The 21,043-nt window shown below is 37.3% G+C and overlaps 1 protein-coding gene across 2 annotated transcripts in view; it reads right to left on the bottom strand.

Moving 5' to 3' along the window:
• The window catches only part of PATJ (PATJ crumbs cell polarity complex component), a 340,450-nt gene extending 320,481 nt beyond the window's left edge, over positions 1-19,969 (bottom strand). For both annotated transcript variants that reach the window (XM_065889002.1, XM_065889011.1), the window contains exons 1-6: positions 19,948-19,969; positions 19,683-19,849; positions 17,619-17,813; positions 16,161-16,300; positions 10,373-10,568; positions 8,238-8,366 (exon numbers count right to left, since the gene is read on the bottom strand). In XM_065889002.1, the coding sequence (XP_065745074.1) occupies positions 8,238-8,366; positions 10,373-10,568; positions 16,161-16,300; positions 17,619-17,813; positions 19,683-19,849; positions 19,948-19,969 (849 nt within the window). The remainder of the gene's footprint in view (positions 1-8,237; positions 8,367-10,372; positions 10,569-16,160; positions 16,301-17,618; positions 17,814-19,682; positions 19,850-19,947) is intronic.
• Positions 19,970-21,043: the final 1,074 nt, after the last annotated feature.

The following is a 21,043-nucleotide window of genomic DNA, read 5'->3' as shown; positions in this document are numbered from 1 at the left end:
AGCCATGAAACAGAAATGCAATTCAAGTCAGAAACATTTGGAAAGACTTAGAACAGAAATAGATGCAAGGAAGAAATTACTGTGGAAAAAGGAACAAAGAATTGCTGGATTTCTACTTTAAGCACTGCTAATTTGATGTTCTATTTTTTTATCAATGCAACAAACTTGAAACAAAACAAGCACCTACTTAAGAGACAGTCAAGTGTTCATGATGAAAAATAAGGGTAAGATGCCTCTGTGAATAAACCATTCTTGGAACAGAATTTTGGCCTGACCACAGAATAAAGAATATGGCGAGTGTTTTCATACTTGGCTTGGGCAAAGGACATTTCACTGTAAGTACAGTCACCTCCTAAGCACTATTGTTTTCCTATATTACCTGAACTCGATTTTAAATGATGTAGATAATTTGCACCTGTCACTGAAAGTAAACAGGTGTTCTAAGGAATTCATAAGTGCAAAACAATCATAATCAGATTGATAGGAAAGACACCAAAATGACAGCTAGCTTTTACAAGTCCAGCAGCCCCAAACGTTGCATTTTACTGATACTTTCTGATCAATATTCTCCTTTCATAACCTGTCTACTGTGGAAGGAAACTAAAAGGTATAGAGTCCTTTTAGTTCTTTAATAGAAATCATAAGTCAGTGGTAGCCAACAAATAGCTATGTCAAGATTCAAAGCCATAGCATGCTAATCTAACAGTGAAATATAAAAGTTTATTAACCCATAGATTCTTTCAAAAGAGAGAAAAAAATATGCATACAGGAAAAGATAGTATGGAAGGCAAAAAATTAAAATAGCTGATGTAACAGGGTAACACACTGTTACAGTGAAAACACTAACAGTATCATTCATATAGTTTTTTTTTAAAGAAAAAATACTTTAATCCAAGTTAGCAGTTATTGGCTAAAAAAACATTTAGTACTCTGCACTTTTAAGTTCTCTGATAGGCTGTTGTAGATGATAATTTCAATTCAAAAGATATTTGAAAACCTAAAGGATTTCAGGCTTGAGCTACAAAAGAAAGAAATCAAATTTGTTTCTCTGAAAATTAAAAAATGGTACCAAATACTTCCACAACTCAGAAAATGAAATTATTACCACTTCTGATTCCAGGACATTTCTACCATTGGTCTTTAATCAAAAGGCAAAAGAGAAAAACAAATACCATATGCTAACACATATATATGGAATCTAAAAAAAAATTAAAAATTAAAAAATGGTTCTAATGAACCTAGGGGCAGGACAGGGGCAGGACTCAGATGTAGAGACTGGACTTGAGGACATGGGAGGGGGAAGGGTCAGCTGGGACGAAGTGAGAGAGTAGCACTGACATATATACACTACTAGTGTAAAATAGATAGCTAGTGGGAAGCAGTTGCATTGCAGGGGGAGATCAGCTCGGTGCTTTGTGACCACCTAGAGGGGTGGGATAGGGAGGGTGGGAGGAAGATGCAAGAGGGAGGAGATATGGGGATGTATGCCTATGTATAGCTGATTCACTTTGTTATACAGCAGAAAATAACACTGTAAAGCAATTATACTCCAATAAAGATGTTAAATAAATAAACAAATAATAAGAATACACATTAAAAAAATAGAAAAGAAAAAAATAAATAAATGTCAACCTCATGGCAAGTGTCTCAGGTTTGAATCTCCAAAGGAAAATAATCCTAATCCTGTATTTTGACCAAAAATCAGTAGATGGATTACTTAGATCCTTGGCTAGTTTGATTTGGTATTCTTTTATCTTGACTTCTAGTAAGAATATTGCAAGCCTTTTATAAAGATATAATTTATATTACTAGAACCATAAAAAAATGCTCTTTCCCTCAAGGAATTAAAGGTACTAAGTGTAAGTACATCTATCCTATCCTTCTCATATTTCCAGAGCGCTCATCGATGATTTTTAAGGATAAGGAAACTACCAGTTTACAGACACACTCAAAGCAAAATTACTGGGAATAACGAACTGTTCAGTGTCCTCAAGCTGGGCCTTTATTATTCTAGACTAAAAATTCCTCATAGTCCACACCTACTTCTCCAATCTTTGGTTGGTTCCATTCCTTCTTAGTATTAAAGTTTACTAGATAGGTAATAGGACTCATATTACAATTGCCTGATACCAAAAAGTCAATAATTCATGACAACTTTTAAGTAGGTTGTGCTTTAATAATCACCTTTGGGAGACAACGGGGTAACTCAATGTACCTGATTTCCCTAGAATTCCTCCAGACCACATAAAAGAGATTTCTGCAAAACAAAGAAGTTTTACACTGCCCATATCAATTTATTTAAAAACAAACAAACAAAAAACCAAAAACAAAACAAAACAAAACCTCTAACTGCTGAAAAATTCTGAAATTTTTTTCCATAGCTGAACAGAATTCTCAGAAGATGTTTCAGGCACTGTGAATTTTGGAGAGTACCTAAGGATTACAGGTAGATAGGTCTTTTAGCTCCCCTTACACGATACCATATAATTTCCCTATTCAGGGAATTGGCCCTGATTACATTTACTGATTGCTCACTATAATTAGGTCTCAATAAACATTTCTAAAAAACCCGTATAAGTCAATATTTTTCCACTTCATTTACTTTACAACAGTAGAGGCAGTAGACAGCAGAATGACAAGGCTTTGGAGTCAGACACACCCAAGTTCAAATGCTGGCACTACTTTGATCAAGCTGTAGGGCCATAGGTCAGTTACTGATCCTACCTAAATCTCAGATCCCTCTTAAGTAAGATGGGGATAGATTCCTCTCTCACTGAGTTGTGAGCACTAAACTCAATACTATACGTTTGGTACTTCCCTGGTGGCACGGTGGTTAAGATTCCACCTGCCAATGCAGGGGACACAGGTTCGATCCCTGGTCCGGGAAGATCCCACAGACCGCGAAGCAACTAAGCCCGTGCGCCACAACTACTGAGCCTGTGCTCTAGAGCCCACGAGCCACAACTATTGAAGCCCACGCACCTAGAGCCCATGCTCCACGAGAGAAGCCACCGCAATGAGAAGCCCACGCACTGCAAGGAAGAGTAGCCCCTGCTCGCCGCAACTAGAGAAAGCCCACATGCAGCAACAAAGACCGAATGCAGTCAAAAATAAAGTCCATAAATATAATAAATAAATAGCTTAAAAAATACTATATGTAAAAGCTTTAGCCTAGTGCCTTCCTTACAGCAAGTCCTCAAATGCATCCATTTCCGATACTTCTTTTTTTTTTTTTTTTTTTTTTTTTTCTGATACTTCTTTAGGCTCAGTTAGGTATTCTTTGCCCCCTCACCTCTACCCCATATTGACTTATCTGTACACAAAAGAAAATACAAGGGGCTCTTTTATGAAACCCTTTTAAATAAGAAATACTGACTTGCTTTTCTAACTTTCTGTTATACAATTTCATAGTCTTTAAAGAAAGTAGTATTAGTTAACCCCTTTAGCAGAATGTAAGTATCACTTTATGATCAATCTAAATCACATCTAACTAATGACCTAAGACATCCATATTCCCTTACCATGAAGATTGCCATGGTCAACAGTGAGCATTAACAGTCAAAATATGAGTACATTTAAATGAAAAGCAATATTCCCTTTAATAATTTTAAAGCTATGATCAGGCTACGTGAGCAACAACACTAGAGATTTAGCAACAAAGCAGAGTTAGCTGAAGAGATTTTATCTGCCATTTGGCTGGGATGAGGAGAAGAGAGAAGTGAATACTGCTCTGTCCCCTATGTTTAGGTCTCATCATATTCCCTACAGGAAAGGACCAATAGCAATGTTGCTGTTAGAGGTGGCAGTTCCCTCATAGGCTTGACCAACCCTGGACAGGTGTACACCAGGAAAATGAAAACATCGGGATCAACTTTGTATAAGTAGATTTAAGCAGTAAATCTAACAGATGTAGGCTCAATCCTGACTTTGTCTTTTTTTAGTTGCATAGCCTTGGGCAATTTCTTAAGTTTCCATACCTATGATTTGTGAATAAAATTTATGACTGTTCTGAGGATTACACGAGAATAATGTGTATTAGGCAGTTGACCATATCGGGCATAAACACTTGCTTCTCCATTATGACTCTGACAGGCACATGCCCCCCATCCTGAAGACCTGAAACAGTGACAATCCCTTCCAGGAAAGGGTGAAAAATCAGACATGGGTTTTACCAACAGTGTCACAAAGGGAAACTCTGCACATCATATTCTTCTTGTGAAAATTCATAATGTACATTAATGTACAGTAATCTATTTGATTTTGCTTAACTTGGTGCTTTCCAAATTTATTTGACCCTTTGTTCTTCATAACAACTACTCCACTTTGCATCCTGAAAAATGCTACTATAGCAAATAAGTCTATTAAAATTGCTAAAGGAGGGGGGTTGGGGTGAGAAAAAAACGCCAAAATACTCCACAATATCTCATCCCTTTCCAGGTTTCAAAATTTTTCAAAAAAATCCTTAAAGATTATTACTTGTTTTGTGCTGAAGATGTCTTTTGAAGAACCTATAACAAGCATTCTCAACCTTTTTGGTCTCAGAACTCCTTTACATTCTTAAAAATAATTGAGGATGGAGGAATAGGGATTACAAAAGGGCACAGAAAATCTTTGTGGGTCATGAATATGTTCTTGACTGTAGTGATAGATGGTATCATGGTTAAATTTTATGTCACCTTGGCTAAGCTCTGGTGCCCAGTTGTTTGGTCAAACACTAGTTTAGATGTTACTGTGAAGGTATTTTGTCGATGTAATTAATATCTACAATCAGTTGACTTTAAGAATGTTACCCTTGATAACATGGATAGGCTCCATCTAATCAGCTGAAGACTTTATGAGCAAAAACTGAGGTTTCCTGGAAAAGGAATTCTGCCTTAAAACTGTAACAGAAACCCTGCCAACTTGCCATACAAATTTCAGAGTCCAGATTTTTTTTTCTTCTTTGCGGTACGCGGGCCTCTCACTGTTGTGGCCTCTCCCGTTGCGGAGCACAGGCTCCGGACGCACAGGCTCAGTGGCCATGGTTCACGGGCCTAGCCGCTCCGCGGCATGTGGGATCTTCCCGGACCGGGGCACGAACCCGTGTCCCCTGCATCGGCAGGCGGACTCTCAACCACTGCACCACCAGGGAAGCCCAGAGTCCAGACTTTAATGTCAACTCTTGCCTGAGTTTCCAGCCTGCTGGTCTGCCCTACAGATTTCAGACTCGCCAGCAAACATGTCAAACTGTATACTTTACATATGTGCAATTTATTGTTTGTCAATTATATCTCAAAAATTACTGAGATCTCAGAGTTTTTGTTTATGTAGTTCTCTCTGTTGTTATCTGCTGATATCAACTGAATTGGGAAACAACACTGAGAAACTTTTTAAATATTTAAGATATGTAATATAGTAATATATACTTTTTACATATTGATATTTTTTTATTTTAAAAAGTTATGTTTTCTAAAACAAAAAAATTGTGAGAAGAGTTGTATTCTTAAAGAAATTGTTACAAATCTCTTTAATAGCTGACTTAAGACAGCTGAATTTTCATATCTGCTTCAGCATTCAGTGTATTGCAATATGTTGCTTTGGTTGAAGTATATAAAGAAAATCTGGTCTTAATCAGATATATATTTGGAAAATGGGGGAGTATTTTAATAGCCCTTTCAGCCCATTCTTTGATAACACACCAAAACTTGACAAGTGGTGATTTCTTAAAGATCAGTTGCAATGTGGAATCTGAAACAACATCAATAAACTTTCAGATACTATTTCATTAAAATCTATTGATCAATCTTGAATTCTGAATGGATTTTTTACCTATATATTATTTTCCCACACTACACATTGATCTTCAGAAAATACTGATTCCTAGATTTATGTAGATTTTCTAAATATTGACATATAACATTATACAATATTAAAAAAATCATATTTATTAATATCACCAACAATCTAATCAGAGAAGTATTTAAATATTGGAAAATTTCAAGCTTATGGTAAAACACAAATTTTTCCAAAATTCTAATTTTTGCTTGAAAGTTCAAATTTCATCATCAGCAACAAATGCTGTCAGTTGTTTTTCCTTGAGGTAACAGGCTCGCTTCATTCATTTCAAGGAACTACCAAATAACCAAGTCTGAATAATCATAATTTTTCTGCCAGTTATCCTTTCAAAAATAAAAATGGTATTCTAGATTGGTGGCTGCCAGAGGCAGGGGGGTGGCGGGTGGGCAAAATGGGTGAAGAAGATCAAAAGGTACAAATTTTCAGCTATAAAACAGGTAAATCATAGGGATATAAACCACAGCATGGTGACTGTAGTTAACAGTACTGTACTGTATACCTGAAAGTTGCTAAGAGAGATCTCAAAAGTTCTTATCACAAGAAAAAAAAATTTCTAACTATGAGATAATGGATGTTAACTAGACGCATTGTGGTGATCATTTCATAATATATGGAAATATCAAGTCATTATGCTGTAATCCTGAAACTAAAATAATGCATTTCCAAAAAAGTAGATCTCAGAAACTTTCGGGAAAAAAGCAAAAAAATTAAAAAATAAATTTAAAAAATTAAAATGCTGTTCCATATTAAAACGTGGCTAGTTTGTCTCACAAATGTTTTCCCTCAAGTAAACCACCATACTTCAGTACCTGACAGAAGTGCTATACAGTACATCCGATTTTGTCTCATGGTATTAAAAAGACATGCGCTTAAAGGTCATATTTACTTAAATTCGTTTTTACTGCACTTTCTTTTTTTTTTTTTTTTTTTTTTTTTTGCAGTACGTGGGCCTCTCACTGTTGTGGCCTCTCCCGCTGCGGAGCCCAGGCTCCGGACGCGCAGGCCCAGTGGCCATGGCTCACGGGCCCAGCCACTCCGCGGCATGTGGGATCCTCCCAGACCGGGGCACGATCCCGTGTCCCCTGCATCGGCAGGCGGACTCTCAACCACTGCGCCACCAGGGAAGCCCTACTGCACTTTCTTAAGTGAGACTGGCATTGTTGCTGTTGCTGTTGCTATTGCTGTTGCAGTGGCAAGCACATGTGGAGAAGAATGCAATGACTACTAGTACAGTTGTGTGCCACTGCCCTGTTTCACACAAAGGCACCAGCAGGTTTAGCCTACCACTGCTTGCATGTCATCAGTGCAAACGCCAACATGGTGAAAGGGCTAATACACCTTAGTATTATTATGTAAGTCGTTTTGATCTTGTACACACCCTGCAAAAGACTCAGGGACCCACAGACAGAACTTTGAGAGGCATTATGCTAAATAAATACACTTAGCTGCTGAAAGGATAATAGGAAAATTAGTAGCTCCACAATTTGTATAAGGTAGAGCAACCTTTTTTCTTTTTTTCTTGGCCTGGCCGTGTGGCTTGAGGAATCTTAGTTCCCTGACCAGGGATCGAACCTGTGCTCCCTGCAATGGAAGCACGGAGTCCTAACCCAAGGTGGAGCAATCTTGACTAGAAATAGAGAGCTGAGGAACTTGCCTCAAAGCTGCATGTGCACAGCAAGTTCAGTTTTACTTTATATGTTTTTTAGAAGGGATAAATTTTTACATGTGACTAGACATTAATCAGTAAAATTTACAAATCATTCTGATTATCATGGACAGTCTATATAATATGAACTCATTACTGTATTAAGTAGTTTCAAATTTCTAAACTACTTTTTTAAACTAAATGTAGTATTTAACATTTTCTTCAACGTAAAACTAATCAGCAACAGTTGATAAGTTTTAAAATGGCCCAATTTCAGTTTGAAAACTGCTAAATAATGAAGGGTAGTATTTTTATTTATAATGCCAGAAATTTGTAATTCTAGTGAAATTTACCACAAACAATATTGAGATAAAAGTTTGTAATCACTGTACCATCTGATTTTAACATTTAGGACCTTGAAAGATACACTGGGAGAAAATAACATAGATATTCAGAATACAATACCCATTAATGATTCCTTTCAATAAAAAATATTGTCTTTTGATAGAATCAAGATGACTTTCAATCACAGGCCAAAAAAAAAAGAAAACCACCCCCAAAAACATTGATTTAGGAGCTTTTTAAAATAAAGCAGAGTGAGTGTATATTAACAGTTACAGAAAAAAACATTTTTAGCTATGCTTAAATTCTGGTCATGGAAACATATATCCTAGTAACCCATGTTATAAAATTACATTTCAAGCCATACAATTTAAATTGTATAAAACCAAAATTAAATCAAAGAAGGTCAACTTACTCGATCTGCTAATCCTCCAGGAACTATAGTCCTCACAACTACACCACTCGATTTTCCTCCAACTATTCCAAAACCTAATCCAGAGCCATCATTAATGAGCTCAACATCTTCAATATGGCCCCAACTAACCTACAAATTAATAGCAAGTAAGAAGCAAAGTGTTAGCAAAGCATATACATTCATCGCTTACCAATACAGAAATTACTAAGGTAACAGGTAGACAAAAAATTTAATATTCATACAATTAATCAAGTCAACTTTCTAGAGGCTCAGAGATACGTAAAGATGATCATATGGTCCCTGCCTTTACAGATATTATAATCCGGTAGAGAGATAAACTAAAACATAAAAAATTAAACTATAAGACAGAATATTGGACCATAGGACACTGTAGCTCTAAGAGGACAGAAACACACTGTCTCATTCCCCAGTCTATGCCTGATACCTAGCACAGCGCCAAGCACCTAGTAGGAACCAATAAATATGTGTTTATTTGAATTAAAAGAGAATCATAAAATATTATAAAGATGGGAGGAATGTAGAGACAAGAGGTCAAATCCAATGAAAACTTATAGAAAGCTTCAAGGAAAAGGTAGCATTTTAATTGCTCTACAGAGAAAAAAGACATTCAAGCAAAAGGGAACTTTAAGAGCACAGCTAGGCTCAGATAAGTGGGAATAACTGAAGGTTTTAGAAGAGGGAACGACAGGAGCAAAGCAGTGGTTTAGAAAGATTAATCTAGCAGCAATATGAAGCATGCGATTGTGAGGACATAGAGTGACCAGAATAATTGAAGAGACTCTGATGAAGGAGAGGAAAGGTAGGCCTAACTGAAGATATTAGCAATAGGATTATACAAATCAGACTAAGAGACATAAGCATTTTTCCTCTAATAGCAGGCTCCATCAGAAGTATGCATTAAATTCACATAATACGCCTGCAGAGCAAAAGTCTCCCCCTTAAGACATTAGGGCATACTTATTACTTAGTTCTTCTATTACACTAAATTGGAAAGTTACTATGCAATGTTAAAATAACCAGAGATATTGGGACTATTTAATAAATTCACACCTGGAACAATACCTAGTATCCAGAAAGCAACAATGTTTGCTAAAAATGCCTAAATTAGGGACAGCAATTAATATTCATAGAGTATTTATTCTGCCCTAGGCACTGTGTTTAGCTCTTCACATGCATTCTCACTTAATCCTCACAACATCTCTGTGAACTAGAAACTGTTATTAGTTCCAAGCAACAGATGAGAAAACTGAGGTATGGAGAAGTCAAGGCATCTGCCCAGTAAGACTCACCTACGAAAGTTAAGAAGTGGACCTGAACCCACCTTAGCCTGGCTCCAGAGCCCTTGCTCTTAACCACTATGCTAAGCAACTTCCCACTTTGTTCATTCTATTTATTATGTAAATTGTGCTATATAAATATTACTGACTACAACAGGGAAAATGTCTATACATTAGTGTTGTGACCTTGTACTGTACTCAGTCTATTTTTTCTTTTGTCCAATGAATGGAAATTAAATAAATCAGCTAGCACTTAGTGTTATAAGAAAATAAGATTTATTAGCTTGCATTTTGAAGATGCAGGCCAAAACCTGTAAAATGTTACAAAGCAAGTTTAAAGACTCCCAACGGAACATAAACTTTTATTCTTTTAAACTGTTCAGTATACATCCTTACATGAAAAGAAGAAAAACTTCTATAATTGTGCAGTATCCATAATCTAGTCATAAACACCCAATATAATTTTAAAAAATGTTTTTGAAACAAATAACCAAATCTTAATTTAAAAACTCAATAGTAAATCTCTAATAAAAACTCCCAGCTTAATTAAGTGGTTACATCACCAAGGAATTCCTTCCTTCACCAAATTATACCCAATACTACAATTTGCCCTCTATATTAAATAATAATCTTAAACAAGGAGAATCATAGGACATTGAAAAAACAAAATGAAACCCCCCATGAAATATCTTGTTTAACATGCTAATGCTGCATTTGGAGATATAATCATCTTTCTTGAACTACAACAAATAAAACGACATTTTCTAAATACCTTTACACTTCTTAAAATCAAAGGCATAATTCGAAATTAAGTGTTTTTCCAAATTTGCAACTCACTGTTTCAGGCAGACTTGCATCAGTTAGGCTGGTAGAAGTGCTGCTTTTTGTGTGGACTGGTTCCCTGGCCACAACCAGATGCAAAGATCCAGTGGTTTGTTGTAACAATGCAATTGCTTGCTGGTGGGAAATGTTCTGATCCAGTGGTGTGTGATTAATAGCCAGTATTTGGTCATTTTCCTTTAACCTTTGATCCCTTGATGAAATAAGAAAATTTTAAGTGACATAATAGCCTGATTCTTAAAATCTACTATTCAGGTAGTTTATATATTATGGTATTATTTCACTTAGTACATTTATTGAAATATTTAATTGTATAATATAAAAGAGCTCTTCAGACTTTTCATTAAAGCACTTATTAACTAATTAACCAATTAAGTAGTGCATCCCTACACACACCCATTTTTTTTTTCTAACTTTTTTTTTTTTTTTTTTGCGTTACGCGGGCCTCTCGCTGTTGTGGCCTCTCCCATTGCGGAGCACAGGCTCCAGACGCGCAGGCTCAGCGGCCATGGCTCATGGGCCCAGCCGCTCCGCGGCATGTGGGATCTTCCCAGACCAGGGCACGAACCCGTGTCCCCTGCATCGGCAGGCGGACTCTCAACCACTGTGCCACCAGGGAAGCCCCACACACACATTTTAAAAGCCATATGGCTAGAAAAATAAGCAAAAACAATGTATAGGGCCCCACTGCTAAGGTTTTGCAAGTATGGACATTGTCCTCATTGCGGCACCAAACCTGTACTCCTGAACCCCTTCCAATCTGACTTCTGCATGGACCATACAGGGCTATATGTTCACCAATAACCTCCTCTCTAACAGATTCATCCCATCCCCATTGTCCTTTACTTCTCCAACATTTGTCAACAGAGGCCAAACTCTCCATGAAAATCAATAGAGATTATTTCCAAATCTGTATCTGAGCCCTTCTCACTGTCCCAATCACAAATTTCCCAACTGCTAACCAATGTAAAAAGGATTTTTTAAAAGAAATTTTTAAAAGAAATGAGCAAAATCTTAAGAAAAAAATTACTATTATAGTTAACGTTTACTGAGCACTTATTATGAGCTAGCAACTGTGCTAAATGCTTTATAGGCATTATCTCCTTTATTCCTCACAATCACCTTTTAAAGTACTTAGTTAAGGGCTTCCCTGGTGGCACAGTGGTTGAGAGTCCGCCTGCCAATGCAGGGGACACGGGTTCATGCCCCGGTATGGGAAGATCCCACATGCCGCGGAGCAGTTGGGCCCCTGAGCCATGGCCGCTGAGCCTGCGTGTCCTCTCCCAAGGGAGAGGCCACAACAGTGAGAGACCCGCGCGCGCGCGTCCTCTCCCAAGGGACACAACAGTGAGAGACCCGCGCGTAACTCCGAAAAAAATAAATAAAGTACTTAGTTAAATTTGACCTGCAAGAAATTAAAGCAAGCTTAGCATCTTATCTAAGTAGTCTGACTCTAAACCATACTCTTTAACTTCTTAAAGTGCATACTAAGAGTAGGATTTACTCTGGTCTGCTGTATTTGACTTCATTATCTCCTATACACCCCTCCTGCTCTTCCTGTTTCTTTATTATCACCACAATTCTTTCTTATCTTTCTTTATCTCTCTTGCACCACCCATCTCCTCCTTTCTATTCCCAATGTCAACCATCCAACTGAGATCCTTATCGAATACCTCAAACCTAACTTGTAAAATTCCTCAAGGTTTATTTTTCTAGGCTCTCTTCATGCTAGTATTCCCCAACTCGAAAGTATATGATTATCTATAGTTGTTGACCAATAAGGAGAGAGTCAAAGGAAAGTAAACAAATGCTTGTCATGACTATTTTATAAAAGAATATCTTTAACCTTCATTATAAAAAAATCTCCCTGAGAAGGGATTCATCTCAGAACAGTCTAACTCATAAATTTAGAATTATGAAAATTCCATTAGAGTGCCCTTATTTTTTCTCAGGTCACAGCAGATTCAGCAAAGTTTATCATGGACCAGAATTTGGTTAACTTCTGACCTCTAGGACACAATGTAAACTTGGTTGGTATTCAAAGGTCTCTACATTTGGCCCCAAAGTACTCTTCCAACTTGGCTTCCTCCCTATATAAACCTCTTTTCCAACTATCCTGATTTACTCTTTCCCTCTCAAACACGTCTGGTATTTCCTGCTTTTGTGTAAATGGTTTTCTCCATCTCTAATGCCCTTCCACTCTGCTCAGCCAAATTCAATCCACCCTCCACGTTGCAACTGAGTGTCTCATCTGTCTCTCTCTCCCTTCATCACTTACCTCATTATCATGGTGCTCTGAGCCACTTGTTTATCACTCACTGAACATCCATTTATACTAAGTATGCTGTCCACAGAGCTAACTATATCCTTCACCGTTAGATTTTAAGTTTTCTGAGGACAGGGATTCAGACATTTTAGATTCTCCTTTGGAACTAAGTTGGATATTTCAATTTTTTATGCCAAAATTGTGGGTGGCTCTCACAATAGATCATGTTGCATTAAAAATGTTGCTTATATATCTTTTTATGACTATTAGGAAAGGCTTATGTTATATAAGAAAATAAGAATGATATAAAATTGCATATATTCTAAGATGTTGTCTTTATAAAAAGAAAACATTCTAGGGAATTCCCTAGCTGTCTAGTGCTTAGGACTCCGGGCTTTCACTGCTGTGGCCCAGGTTCAGTTCCTGGTTGGGGAATTAAGATCCCACAAGCTGCACGGCACGGCCAAAAAAAAAGAAGAAGAAAGGAAAAGAAAACTTTCTAGGGACTTCCCTGGTGGCACAGTGGTTAAGACTCCACGCTCCCAATGCAGGGGCCCCAGGTTCGATCCCTGGCATGGGAACTAGATCCCACATGCATGCCGCAACTAAGAGTTCACATGCCACAACTAAGGAACACACCTGCCGCGACTAAGACCTGATGCAACCAAATAAACAAACAAACAAAAAAACTTTCTAATGTATTTCCTATAGTTGTCTCAGGGTGGTCAAAGTCCAAGAGCTTTTTTTGGGGGGGTGGGGGGGGCAGGGTAATTATATTTCTATATTTTATATTATAGTCATGTATTATTTTCATAATGATTTTCATCATTTTGAAATATATATTTTTAAAATTGCAAATGTTGCTTGTGAACTTTTCCCTAGTCCTAAAGAAACTGCTTTATTTTTTTTTTAAGAAACATTATTTTTTTAAAGGAGGAAAGAGAAAGAGTAGTTGTATTCTTTGCCAGGCAAAGAGGGAACACAGGAGGCTAGCGCCTTCAAGAACTGTGCCAAGAAACATTTTTTTTTGTTTTGTTTTGTTTTTGTGTTACGCGGGCCTCTCACTGTTGTGGCCTCTCCTGTTGCGGAGCACAGGCTCCGGACGCACAGGCTCAGCGGCCATGGCTCACGGGCCCAGCCGCTCCGCGGCATGTGGGATCTTCTCGGACCGGGGCACGAACCCGTGTCCCCTGCATCGGCAGGTGGACTCTCAACCACTGCGCCACCAGGGAAGCCCAGAAACATTTATTTTTAAATGTGACCACTACAGGACAATATCCAGGAATACCTTCCATTTTCCCATCTCCTACATTGTCCTTTCTCTAACTTCATCACCTAAATTCCTATTCACAGCTTGTTCATTAAGGGAAATTTCTTATTCCCAAATGAATAAGTTACTCTTAAAACTTTTTAACCTTGATATAACTCATTTTGCATAGTCAGACCTTAATTTACTCACACTCAAATTTTCTATTTTCTGGGAATCAATCTATTTTAATCTACCTTTCCCTCTACCCAGTAGACTTCCAGAACATCTAATTTCTTTCCAGTTAGTATCTGCCTAGGAAATATAAACTCAACCCAAAATAAACAAGCTGCAGAGGAGAAGTCTCCTGGAAAATATGATTTTGATGCATTCTAAAGCCGAATAGTATTCATTTTACTGCTACTACTACTTCTAATTTAACTCTCTCATACTATATGTATAACTGAATTCACACTTTCCATTCAAGGGGAAAACAGCTCTTGTCTCTCCATTGCAACATTCAGAAATGATGGATTTCCATGACTTTGAGAGCCAACAGGGGTTAGGCAAGCTCAAAATAACACAGTTCTATGTGGAAAGTCCTCAGAAGAAAGGAAGACCATTTAAGATGATCTGGAAGGTCCTGCATAGCTGGCCCCTTCCTCTCTCCAGCCCCTTCTTATACTGCCTTGCACTAAGCTCCCACACCAGGTAAATGCCAGACATACTCCAAAGATGGAGTTTACCAGGGCTACCAGTAAAGCGTCTATTCCTCACCCTGACACCTTCTGCCCTCTGCGGACTCCACTATCACCTCTCAAATTTCCCTTCAAGCACCACTGCCTATGGGAAGCCACCTGAGTCCTTAGCCTTGGTCAAGCATCTTTGCATACTCAAATATGAAACTCCTCTTTTTGGAAGTGCTCATCTCAATTTGTACTTACAGAACAATTAGTACAGAGTAACTGAGACATAAGAATGGACCACAAAAAGGTTGAAACATTGAAAATACACTAAAAACTACTGAATTGTACACCTTAAAATGGTGACATTTATGTCATGTGAATTATATCCCAATAATGATTTTTAAGGTAAAAATATTAAAAAGAAAATTTGGGCCAATCAGTGTTAACTAGGCTTTTTGTCAAGGGACTTCATAGTCTTAAAGAAGCTAATATTAAGTGTCTCTAAGTCCAGGTTTACCCTGGATTGTCTAGGTTTGCCAGAATAGTCCTAGTTTATACCTGCTGTCTTAGTGTCATTATTAATGGCACACCCTCTCACCCCAAAACTGTCCCAACTTGGACAATAAATTATATGATTATCCTAAGTATGTATAACCAATCTCCAAGAACAGGAGTTTCTCAGATATAGTTGACCATTGCTATGGCTCCTCAGAAGAAACTTGAGGAAATGCTACATTAGATGGTAGAGTAATACAAAGTCGTGGAAATCCATTATTTCTGAACTTTCAGTTGGGGAGACTATAACTCTGATCCCCATGAATGGATAATGTGAATTCAAAAATATATTATTAACTGAGAAATTTTTTGTAATAGTTATGCTACTGCTGCTAGTTTTCTAACAGGCAACAGTAATATAATGAATACTGTGCTTTTTAACTGAGTAATAAACTACAGGTCTGAAATCAAATAGAAACAAAATACAAGTCTTGCACACAACCCTTAAAAAAATACAGCCCAGACACAAGTGCAATGGGCTGGGGGTGGGGGTGGGGGGGTGGGGGTGTCATATAGACTTGAGAGGGATTTTCATTGACAATAAGTGAAATAATCAACAGTGTGTTATGACCACCAAAAAAACTGTTGTAATATCAAGTTTAATAAACAATATAGTATGCAGAACGTGAATTTCAATATGCCTATCTTATTGATCAGACCATAGCTAAAATATCATGTTCAATTGTGAGACTGTGTGATGGAGTAGAAAGAACACTAGCTTTGCCATTGGACAATCTTGGAATCACATCATGGTTCCAGCATTAATAGCTCTGTGACTATAGGTAAACCACTGAAACTCTGAAACTCAGCATTCTCATCTATAAAATGGACTAATGATACTACTAGCTAGACTGCTGCCACAAGTATATGTGAGAATACCTACAAAAGGCCTAAAAACTGCATAGGAAGAGAAAATGTTAGCTGCTATTGTTAACTGTTTTGTATGACTTGTTTCTTATTCTCTTTATAATAACGTTTTCAGAATTGTCAGAAAAAAAATTAGCAAAACACAAAATGAACATCCTTCCTCACCTGCTAGCTATACTCCCCGGCTGCACTTCCTTCACGAAAATGTCGACTTCTCCCAGATTTTGACCTCTGAAGGCCACCACACTGAATCCAAGGCCTCCAGTTGAGGGCCGTTCTATATCTATATATTCAAGTTGCCGGCCCTAATGAAGGGGGATTTAAAAAAAATAAAAGTCAGAGAAGTTTACATTTAACCAACACACTTTTTCTGAAGAACTGAAGTTTCTATTTTGTGAATAGCCCCAAAATAACTTCTCCTAAGTCATTTCTAGAAAACCAAATAAACTCAGCATTTCAGTAATAAATTATTTATGGAACTCCTCTCACTTGATTATTTTCAGGAGAACATAAGAGGGCATGGGCAGTGTTCTGCAACCTCAGGGAATTGGAGAGGTATTTTCACACTTCATTCACAGTATGAGATGAATTCCTAGCTGGATGAAAATTCCTGAGACAAATGTCTTTTCCCACAGTAAATTCTAAATTACTTTGTACACGGAACTTCTCAAATTCTCTTGAAGCAAAATAAATTTTTAAACGAGGAAAATAAATTAGATTTATCAAAAATATACTAGTGTTGGTCCCTAAGTCAGAAGAAGATGCATTTTTTAGGGTTCTGTTTTTAATTCTATCATAATAAATTAATATTCCATTTTATTAGGTTAATTCAAAAGATTATGGAAAGGCCACCATTCAAATGGGTTTACCTGTGACAAACAAGTATTTTATTACTTTGGCTAATAATTGCACTTATGACATGAAAACATCATAAATGTTAACAACTAATAAAAGCATCACATAAAAATAATTATTAGTCAAATTAAGGGTATAGAGCAGTAAGATCAAAAAAGGAATTAGGTATATAGAATATTATTTAACTATTACACCTTAAACAGATCCTTTTTAACTTTCAAACTCAAGTTTCATTTTTTTGGATACTTGTTAGAAGGTATGGTGAACAAACAGAAAACTAACATCCAAAAATTCAACTGTCTATTATTTAATTTTTAATAGGTATTAAGAATAAAATGGATTACTCTTTCAAATGTTTCCCCAGATTTTCCAAATTATGTTAGTTCTAACTCCCACTAATTCTTTTTTACATAAAATAGTTTCAAAGGAGTTACACCTCTTCTGGTAGACATATTAATTTTCCTCCTATGAGCAAAATCGTAAGAATCTTTTTCCTTACAAGTGTACAGATGTGTCAAATTGGAGTCCGTGTCTTGAAAACTCTCCTCACCACACACATGGATACTTTCCTTATGTAATTTTAAACAAATAAATTTCCAACACACATATTAGAAAATAGTATCAATTCCTCCTAACAATATAAAACCACAAGCAAACAAAACACAGACTAACACATTTTAAAGGCAAAAAGAGTGAGTGTAGGTTTCTTTTTTAACCTATAATAGGAGAAATAAAACTAAATATTCCCATGACAAGATATAACTTTACCTGAGCCATCTGTTGCATGATTGAGTTAAAATCTTCATTTCCCAACATTGGGGTCCAAGGAAACAACCCAGATACAGTCAAGTTATTAGAGGACCTATGGGCATTCCCATTAGTAATGGCACCATCCGTGAACACCAATAAACCTTTCCTAGAAAAATCAAAGTTGGCTGAACAATCTGAGGGGAGATGGCTGAGCTGTTGGAGAAAAAAAAGAGAGAGAGAAAATTATCAACAGAAATCTACAGACAAAAAATATTTCTATTTATTAAATATTATTTTTGTTCATCACATGAATAATGGCATGCTAAATACATACACACGAAAGAAATAAGATACAGATACATGAATCTGTGTTTATAAGGCTATAAATTTTTTATTTAGTATTACACAAAATGTTTAATTTGTTCTCATTTCCTGCCTTCTACGATTACCTCAAGTTAATAGCACGTTCAACAGCTTATTACACTTCAGATACACAGACACATTCAGTCATATAAACATGCATGTAAGACACTGAGCCCTTTTGCATTCATCTATACATTTCCATGTGGAGAGGCACAAAAGATCTGCAGGTGGTATATAACAAAAATAACTCAGTATTTATTAAGTGCTTCTATAAGCAAAGTACTATACTAAAACTTTCTTACGTAATATCTCATTTAATCCTTACAATAGCCCTAGGAGATATTCTTATTTCATTTTGTGAACATGAGAACTGAGGCACACAGGGATTAAGTAACTTGCCCAAGATTAGTAGATGAATTTCAGAGCCACTTAAACACTAATTTAAAAAAAAATGGGGGGAGAATCCAGTAATTATGGAAAAAGGAAAACAGAAGTTAATTTTTAAAATATCATTGGCTGAAACAAGTGCCAACACAATGGAACAAAGGTAACATCAAGAACAAATGTCAACAGGACTTCATAGAAAAAATCAACACCCGTAGAAACTCTACGAAAACAATGACAGGAAAAAAATCACGGGGATTTTATAATTGAATGAATACGATATGATTACTTATATAACAATTGCAAACTATATAAATATAAAAGATTGTTATTGTGATGAAGAGGCTGGTTAAGTCCACTCTTAGTCCAGTAACAGTGATTGATTTGTAGTAATCTTTCCCAATTTCTATTCCTACCAACAGCATTCATTGCTGTGATGTACTCATTCCATGATCAGAGAATACAGAAATCTAAACTTCAATATGGGAAGTGCTAAAATTCTGGTATAAATTTTGATCTAAAGACAGAAATTCACTGTAAGACATATGTGCAGAATTTAATCCTTAGTTAGTTATACAAAAATCACTTGCTAAATATTTATGGATAGGCATTTTGGTTTATCAGCAAAAAGCATTTTTTTCTAAATTTTAATTTTCACATAACAACTCTCCTACATTATCTTCAATTACATTTAAAATTCTGCCCAAATTTAATCTATAATATAGCTACTATTCAAGTTCAGCTTCTAGAATAGATGATTTAAAATCAATTTGCCATCCCTGACCCCAAAAGAGAACAACCAAGAGGACAGTTAAAACTCTTAATTTAGGTCACTCTAAGCAGAGGTGCTATGAGTCCTGTAATCTTGAAGAAAATGTTGAGAATTCTCAAAGCATCTGACCTTTACATAAATAAGTACAAAAACCATATTCCAAAGCCAAACAAAAAATTTATTACCAAAATTTTTAAACTATCCATGCCAATGCTACCCACAGGTCACAAGTCCCAATACAGTCTCTTTGCTGAATTATGAGTAGACAGGGCTTCCCTGGTGGCGCGGTGGTTGAGAGTCCGCCTGCCAATGCAGGGGACACGGGTTCGTGCCCCGGTCCGGGAGGATCCCGCATGCCGCGGAGCGGCTGGGCCCGTGAGCCGTGGCCGCTGGGCCTGTGCGTCCGGAGCCTGTGCTCCGCAGCGGGAGAGGCCACAGCGGTGAGGAGCCCGCGTACCGCAAAAAAAAAAAAAAAAAAGAATAGACAGTTTGCACCTATCTCCTTCTATATTTCTTTGCTGGTTTGAATATATCAACATGTAAAACCCTGATGGGTAACTTACTTGCCCCTTCAATTGCTTGATGGACTGTTGAAGAGTGAGTATCTGGTTGAAAAGAGGGCTCTTTAGTGTCTCATAAAACATAGAGAGCTTCTCATTCTGTGAAGTATCACCCTTCTCCTGCAATTTTATTTTCAAGCGATCAAGAACTTGCAGGACCTGCAATTTATCTTGTTTGAAGAAGGATAATAAGAGTACAAGTTAAATCCCATCTTATATTCCATTTTTGAATAATTAATTTAGTGATAGAAGTATATAACTAGTTTACCTGTAGCAGGATTTTCAGGCATTTTGAATTATTGTCTTCAATCACTTTTAAAGAAACCTAAAGAAAAAATTTTAAATAAAAAAAAAAAGATTTACCATTAGTGTATACAAGTCTATAGCCCTATAGAAAAATTAAAGAAAACCTCAAGAACATTCTCCATCAAAAGACTTCACTCAGGGCTTCCCTGGTGCCATAGTGGTTAAGAATCCGCCTGCCAATACAGGGAACATGGGTTTGAGCTCTGATCCGGGAAGATCCCACATGCCGCAGAGCAACTAAGCCTGTGTGCCACAACTACCAAGCTTACGCTCTAGAGCCTGTGAGCCACAACTACTGAAACCCACGTGCTGCAACTACTGAAGCCCGTGCGCCTAGAGCCCGTGCTCTACAAAGATAAGTCACTGCAATGAGAAGCCCCTGCACCACAACAAAGAGTTGCCTCCGCTCACTGCAACCAGAGAAAGCCCGGGCACAGCAACGAGGACCCAACGCAGCCACCCAAAAAAAAAAAAACTTCATTCAGGAAATTCAGATTAAAAGCCACTACACAGCCACTAAGATAGCTAAAAACCAAAACAACATCTAATACTAGGCGTTGACCAAGATGTGAAGCAACTGGAATTCTGATACGCTGCTAGTAGGAATGTAAAATGGCACAAACACTTTGAATAATTGTTTGGCAGTTTTTTGAAAGTTATAACTACACTTACTATATGACCCAGCACTTCCACTCCTACATACTTACCCAAGAGAAATGAAAATATATGCCTGCAAAAGACTTACAAAAGAATGCTCAGGAAATTCACTGGAGGTCCAGTGGTTAGGACTTGGCGCTTTCACTGCCGAGGGCCTGAGTTCAATCTCTGGTCAGGGAACTAAGATCCAGTAAGCCAGAGGGTTTGGCCAAAAAAACAAAAGGAACAAAAAAAACAAAAAAGTGGGCTTCCCTGGTGGCGCAGTGGTTGAGAGTCCGTCTGCCGACGCAGGGGACGCGGGTTCGTGCCCCGGTCCGGGAAGATCGCACATGCCGCAGAGCGGCTAGGCCTGTGAGCCATGGCTGCTGAGCCTGCGCTCCGCAATGGGAGAGGCCACAACA

The sequence above is a fragment of the Phocoena phocoena genome, chromosome 1, assembly GCF_963924675.1.
Source record: "Phocoena phocoena chromosome 1, mPhoPho1.1, whole genome shotgun sequence".
Taxonomy (NCBI): Eukaryota; Metazoa; Chordata; class Mammalia; order Artiodactyla; family Phocoenidae; genus Phocoena; species Phocoena phocoena.
The sequence above is the reverse complement of the archived record's forward strand: the minus strand, read 5'-3'. Positions and strand labels throughout refer to the sequence as shown.